The sequence below is a fragment of the Rhagoletis pomonella genome, unplaced genomic scaffold, assembly GCF_013731165.1.
Source record: "Rhagoletis pomonella isolate Grant_MI unplaced genomic scaffold, Rhpom_1.0 Rhpom_scaffold_08484, whole genome shotgun sequence".
Lineage (NCBI taxonomy): Eukaryota > Metazoa > Arthropoda > Insecta > Diptera > Tephritidae > Rhagoletis > Rhagoletis pomonella.
The window spans coordinates 1-6998 of NW_023467014.1; the positions used below are offsets into that span (position 1 = coordinate 1).

A 6998-nucleotide genomic window follows, 5' to 3' on the forward strand; every position below is an offset into this window, starting at 1 on the left:
GAGAAGCGAGTGTGTTCTAATTTCACGAGGAGATAGGGTGTTCACTCTTTACAGGACTCTGAACAACCGAGAGCTACGCCCAGCACTCAGGAAAGTCCGTTACAAATGGCGCCCGAGCAGGGACACTAAAGGAAACGAAACATAAAGGAGAGTGCCGTGAAAAAAAAGTGAAGTGAAAAAAAAGTAAGAGAGAACACAAGTGATAGAGACACTGAGTTCAGCGACTACGCGAAATACCCAAATTTAAGAAGCAATAAGGGCATAAGTGAGAGAGACACAAAGTGCAGTGACCACCCGAAGAACTACTAGTGAAGAAACAGTGTGAAAAAAAACAATGGTGAATAGAAAGTGGATACATTACCTCAACCGAGAGGAGCTGCTGACCTATATGGCAGAGTTCGGTCTCGAACAGACCGGAACAGTCGAAGAGCTGCGAAGACGCTTCTCTGCATTTATTCAAGAAGAGAGTAACAACGAGGACTACCAAACGCGGTTCGAAGAGCTAGAAGCGAAACACTCAAAGCCTGCGCTGAATGTTACCGCAGCAACACCAAGTGGAAGCCAGGGAGCCAGTTTCATGCAGTCACCAATGCCCGTTAACGCGTTTGGGACACCACAGCCATACGCAACGTATCCTACGACATCGCTGGCAACCATCATGGACCGTGTTCGTAAGTGGGGTTTCAAATACGACGGCGGCCGAGACCCGCTCAGCTTCATCGAACGTGTAGAAGAATTGGCGGAAGTATACGAGGTGAATCGTGACTTGTTACCGCGAGCGATGCCAGAACTACTTAAGGAGAAGGCGTTGACATGGTTCCGCAGTAATAACCGGAATTGGCGACAATGGGAGGACTTCAAACGAGGCTTTCTAAGGTTCTTATTAAACTCTCGCTACCACGAAACCTTAGACGATGAGATCCGTCGTCGCGTCCAACAACCGAACGAGAAATTTAAAGACTATATGTTGGCCCTTCAGAGTTTGATGCGACACGCGAACTACACCTCAGAGCAGAAGCTGACGCGTATCTACAGAAACTCTAGAAGCGAGTTCCAATGGTACGTCAAACGATCCGAGTTCACCACCCTAGAAGAGCTAGTGAGTTTGGCGGGAGATATGGAAAATATCCCCCCGGTGAGAGAGCCACAGAGAGCCGCAGCGCGAACCACTCCGCGGGTCACGGAGAGATATCAGCACATGCGCGAACTGCCTAGGAGTGACGATACGGCTAGAGCAGAGAGGACACAGCGCCGACCTGAACCACACAGCGGTGTGGCAACACCACAGACGGAGTACGCTAATCCGTGGACTGCGTGTACACATTGCGGAGAAGAGGGCCATTTTGCGAGAGAGTGCAGAGCTGCACGGAGAGAGTTTTGTTGGACCTGTGGTCGATGCAATGTCCCGACTCGAGAGTGCTGCCGTAGTACATTGGGAAACGGGTCGAGGTCCCATTTGCGGCGAGGAGTGGGGCGTCAGGTAGAACAGCCTCGCCCAAACTAAAGAGTGTCCTAAGGCAGTCGGATGGCCGAATTATGGCGGCGATTAGAGTAAACGAGGTCGACGTAGTAGCTGCAGTTGATACAGGCGCAACAAGAAGTTTCTTGAGCGAGGCCATGTTTAAGAAACTGGATGTGGGAGAGGTTAGGAAGGTGAACACGCGTGTGGTAATGGGAGATGGGAGATCCAGAACGGTGCTGAAGGCTATAACGGCGCAAGTGGAGCTGGTGAATCAGGCGCATGAAAGCGATCTTTTGGTACTGCCTGGTTTGATGGATGACGTGGTGCTTGGAACCGATTATCTGGCAAAAGCGGGGGTCCGATTATGTTGCGGAGACTTAGACGTGACACTCCGAGAAGAGAGCTGCGCACAAGGAGTAGAAACGTTCACGGCAATACGCGAGGGAGGTGCAGAAAGGTCAGGTAAATGCGATGAACCCAAATCAAACCCCACATCTACAGAAGCCACGACAACCGACGAAGCGAGGGAGTTCTTAATGTCAGAGTTACGCACATTTGAGAAGATGTCTGGAGTTTCAAATATTGCCACTCACCGGATCGTCATGAAGGATGACCGGCCGATCAAGCAGAGGTATTGCCCGAAGAACCCGAAGATGCAGGAAATCATCAACGCGGAAATCGACGACCTTATCGAGAAAGGGTGTATTGAACCCTCACACAGCCCGCACAGCGCCCCAATAGAGTTGGCGAAGAAGAGGACCGGCAAATGGAGACTCTGCGTCGACTACCGACAGCTAAACGAGCGTTCAGTGCCCGACGCGTACCCCCTACCGAAGATCCAACATATCCTTGATCGACTACGAAGCTCGCGTTACATTAGCAGCCTAGACCTGAAAAACGGTTACTGGCAAATCCCAATGGAAGAGCAGAGCAAGCAGTACACTGCTTTTACAGTGCCAGGGCGTGGCCTTTTTCAATGGCGAGTAATGCCGTTTGGGCTCCACTCCGCCCCCGCGACATTCCAGCGTGCGTTAGACCAAGTTATCGGTCCAGAGCTAGAGCCGTATGCGTTTGCCTACCTGGATGACATTATTGTCATCAGTGCAACCCTGCAAGAGCACGTCCAACATCTTTCGGAGGTCTTCCGACGGCTTAGGCAGGCGAATCTTAGGATCAACCCAGAAAAATGCGAGTTTTTCAAGAAGCAGTTGAAGTATCTGGGTCACGTCGTCAGCGAGAAGGGCATTCACACCGATCCTGAGAAGGTCGCGGCTATCAAAGAGCTGACACCACCGGCAAATATAAGGGAGTTACGCAGGTTCCTAGGGATAGCTTCATGGTACCGAAGATTTGTCCCACTTTTCCACTGACGTCCATGCTAAAGAAGGGCCACAAGTGGAAATGGAACGACGAGCAACAGACAGCGTTCGAGGCGCTGAAGAACGCGCTAACCGAGGCACCAGTGTTGGCTTGCCCCGACTTTACGCAGAAGGTCACTCTGCAAACAGACGCGAGCGACTACGGGCTGGGAGCTGTTCTCACCCAAGAGATTGAGGGAAAAGAACGCGTAATCGCATATGCGAGTCGCCGGCTCAACAAGGCCGAACTTAATTATTCACCAACGGAGAAAGAGTGCCTGGCCATAGTGTGGGCGATCAGAAAAATGAGACCCTACCTAGAAGAATATACGTTTACCGTCATCATCGATCACTTAGCGCTAAAATGGCTGAGTAAGATAGAGAGTCCATCCGGTCGGATTGCAAGGTGGGCGCTGGAACTGCAGCAGTACTCCTTCGATGTGCAGTATCGCAAAGGTAAGCTGAATGTGGTAGCAGACGCGCTGTCAAGACAGCCCCAGGAAACATTGCTTGGTTCGATGACGGCGGGAGGAGTAGCGGTAGACTGCAAGTGGCTGAAAGACAAGATGGCGGAGGTGGAGAGGTCCCCACAGAAGTTTCCTGACTTTGTCATCGAAAATGGTGAGCTGTACCGGCGAATATCAGGCCAAATCGACGGTGAAGACGTATTGCCATGGAAATTATGTGTACCGACAGAGCAAAGGCAGAGGGTGTTAAGGGAAATTCACGATGTTCCCAGTGCAGGCCATATGGGGATCAGAAAAACGATAGCGCGGGTGACAGCGCGATATTATTGGCCGGGCATGTTCCGCGACGTGAGGAAGTATGTGCGACAATGTCAGACCTGCCAGCTTTACTAACCAAGCCAGCAGCAACCAGCCGGAAAGATGCTGACACAGCTAGCGGAAGAACCCTGGGCGACGGTGTGTGCTGATTTCGTAGGACCTCTTCCGCGATCCAAGCATGGAAACACTATGGCGCTGGTAATACTAAATCGTTTCTCAAGATGGGTCGAGATTGTACCAATGCGGAAGGCAACAGCGGAGGGAGTAATTCGAGCAGTGAGAGAGCGGATTATCGGCAAATTCGGCATTCCAAAAATCTTGATCACGGATAATGGAACGCAGTTTACCAGCTCGAAATTTAAGCAATTCCTGGAGGAGATGGGAATAAGGCACCAATTCACTGCTCCGTACACACCGCAGCAAAATCCGACGGAAAGAGCTAACCGTAACATCAAGCGACTACTGGCGCAGTTCGCAGGCAAAGACCAGAAGAGCTGGGATGATCTGTTGCCAGAAATGACTTTGGCCCTCAACACTAGCGTGTGCGACGCAACGGGTTACAGCCCGGCGTTCGTCGTCCAAGGGCGAGAACCAAGGTTACCGAACGCATTGTATGACGAGAATACGTTAGGAACCGGCGAAGATGCCACAACACCGCAAGTAAAAGCGGTGATAATGAAAGAGGTGTTTGAGTTAGTGCGACGAAACCAACAAAAGGCAACGACAGAGCAAGCGAGACACTACAATCTGCGAAGAAGATCGTGGCAACCGGTTGTGGGAGACAGGGTTTTGGTGAAAGAACACTTCTTGTCTAAAGCCGTGGACAATTTCGCGGCTAAGCTTGCACCGAAATACGGCGGACCACATCGCGTACTAAATTTTATTTCGCCTGTGATCGTCGAACTCGACAAGGTGCACAAAGGGAAAAGAAGAACAGCGCACGTGAGTGATCTCAAACCATTTTATGAGAGCAACGCCCCAGGTGAAAATTCCCCCGTGGCATCGTCTGAGCCAAATTCGGCGCACAGCGGCGAATAGGTAAATTTCAGCAGAGACTGAAGTGTGTGAACTCGGCAATTGCTAGCAGGGGAGCAACTGCCATGACAGCGGAGACCCTGAAAGATGAGAAGCTAGCCGAAGAATCCTAAATCTGACGAAGAAGAAGAATAATAATAATAATAAGAAGAAGAAGAAGAAGAAAAAAATAAAGGTTCCAAGGGAAAACAATGATGGCACGAAGCACAAAAGAAAATTATAAAAAAAAACAAAAATAATAATAATTATCATTATAATATTAAAATTAATAATAACAACAGCAATAGTAATATAATTATAAAATATTGATAATAATTATAATTATAAATATTAATAATAGCTAAAACATTTATAATAACAAAATAATACTAATTCTACTAATAATAATAATCGTAATAAGAAGAGGAGTAATACCGCAATGGCAACCCGAAATCTACTCCAGTTCACATCAACGCTACAAAACTCCCTTTTGGATAGTCAGCAACCCCGACACCAAACTACAGCTGTGCGAGGATGACAAATAAACAAATAAAAACAAAATATGCAATGTGAAAGTGAAACGGCAGCAAAATTACCGAAATTTTGCTGGAAAAGTGCCGGAAAACTAGGAAAATACAGTTGGTCGCGCAATGGCCACTGTCGGCAATTAAAAGGATGTGCCGCGGGCGCCAAGGCACAAGTTCGCGAAAATATGGACCAACAGCAGCAGCAACAGGCAAATTTTGTAGCCGAGCAAGTGGAGGGCGGCGTTTTGCGCGTACGCATAAAGCGCCTAACAGAGCACGAAATTCGACGCTACAGTAGAAGTGACAGCAGCGGTGGAGACCGGTCGAGTAATTCGAGCGACAACAACAGCACCGGAGGCGAGCATGACGACGCTGGCCGGCCAAGTAGCCCCAGCGAGGGCGGTAGCAACAGTGGCAGGCAACAAAAAGAAATCGGCGTCGAGGACATCGAAAGCCTCGAAAGTACGCAGCCGTTCGTACTGCCCCAAAATAGCGAAGATACAGAGATGGCTGCCTATTGGGGTGCGCAGTACTTGGCAAACAATACGCCACATTTGACGAGCGAAGAGGAGGAGATGGAGCACGAATCATCGCACGTAAGCGTACGATCCGACGACAGCGGGCCAAGCGGTGAATGTGATGGCGAAGTAGAGCGGGCACCAACACCCATAACCATCTCGTCCGACGAGGAAGAGGAGTATGCCAAAAGGCAGGGCGAATTCTCCATCGCTACGCAAGACGCCAGACACCTCGGTAACGGGTACGTAGAGTATGCGCGCCATATTGACATGCGCATCAGGCTATACGACCCGATGGCATCGGAAGAGCCACATCCACCGCCGCAACAGCTGTGCCTTAGTGAGGGCGCGATCGAGGCGTGTACGTTGGCGAGCGGTGGACGAAGTGATTTTATGGAGGAGGCGCCGGCGGAAGCGGATTTTAGTGTGGCAGCAGATGCCGACTTAGTGGCGGAAATAGAGCGTTGGCTAGAAGAGGCTGAGCCGAGAGTGCCATCGGAGTGGCAGGTCCATCCGGACGTAGGTGCGTTGCCGGAAGAGTTGGTGACGGAAATTGAGTCGCACGTAAACCACCAGCAACTGAAGCGGCAGTCATTCAGACGCATCGTGAACGGACAGGCGTACAGAGTGCGAATCACCAAAACTGGCAAGGTGACCGTAAGTCTTGCTACCGGGAGTAAGGAGGGAGTGTGAGGACCCCGGATCCTGTGGCCCTGGGCCCCACAACAACTTTATATACACATACATATATATCCTTTGTACTATTTACCCTGAATTGTTGATTTGAAATTGTATACACACATGTACAAATATATATATATGTACACTTATGTTTTGAATTATTATATATATGCGTATGTATGTACATAAGCTTATTGAATTGCATCTATTCGGATTATACTAGTACGTATGTATGTGTCCACTAATATATTTTGAATTATTACTTTGTATGCACAGTATAAGAAATACCTACAACATACAATACCTACATAAAATGTATAAAGCACAAACAATTGTAATGAGGATAACTGTCTGCGGATGGACAAACATGGTATAAAAGGAGCAGTGCTAACGAGCATTGGTCATTAGCTAGGCATACGTGGCACGCGTCGCAACGTGGGTCACACGGGTAGTGGAAGAGGGATCAACCTCCGAGACTATTATTGTATATTCGAAGTGGGCTTTAACCACTGAGACTGGTGCTAGCTGTAGGGTTTAAACCTACTCTAGTTCTATACTTTAGAGAGTGGATATAGCGAGAGTACAGCAAATAAAGAGGCTATAAACGAGAAGCGAGTGTGTTCTAATTTCACGAGGAGATAGGGTGTTCACTC

The 6998-nt window shown here is 49.1% G+C and overlaps 1 protein-coding gene across 1 annotated transcript; it reads left to right on the plus strand.

Moving 5' to 3' along the window:
• The first annotated feature begins 5331 nt into the window (after positions 1-5331).
• On the plus strand, positions 5332-6726 carry LOC118756044. Its single transcript, XM_036490836.1, has 2 exons — positions 5332-6321; positions 6622-6726. Exons 1-2 carry the CDS (start codon positions 5332-5334, stop codon positions 6655-6657), a joined length of 1026 nt encoding a protein of 341 aa, XP_036346729.1. The 3' UTR covers positions 6658-6726.
• The last annotated feature ends 272 nt before the right edge of the window (positions 6727-6998 follow it).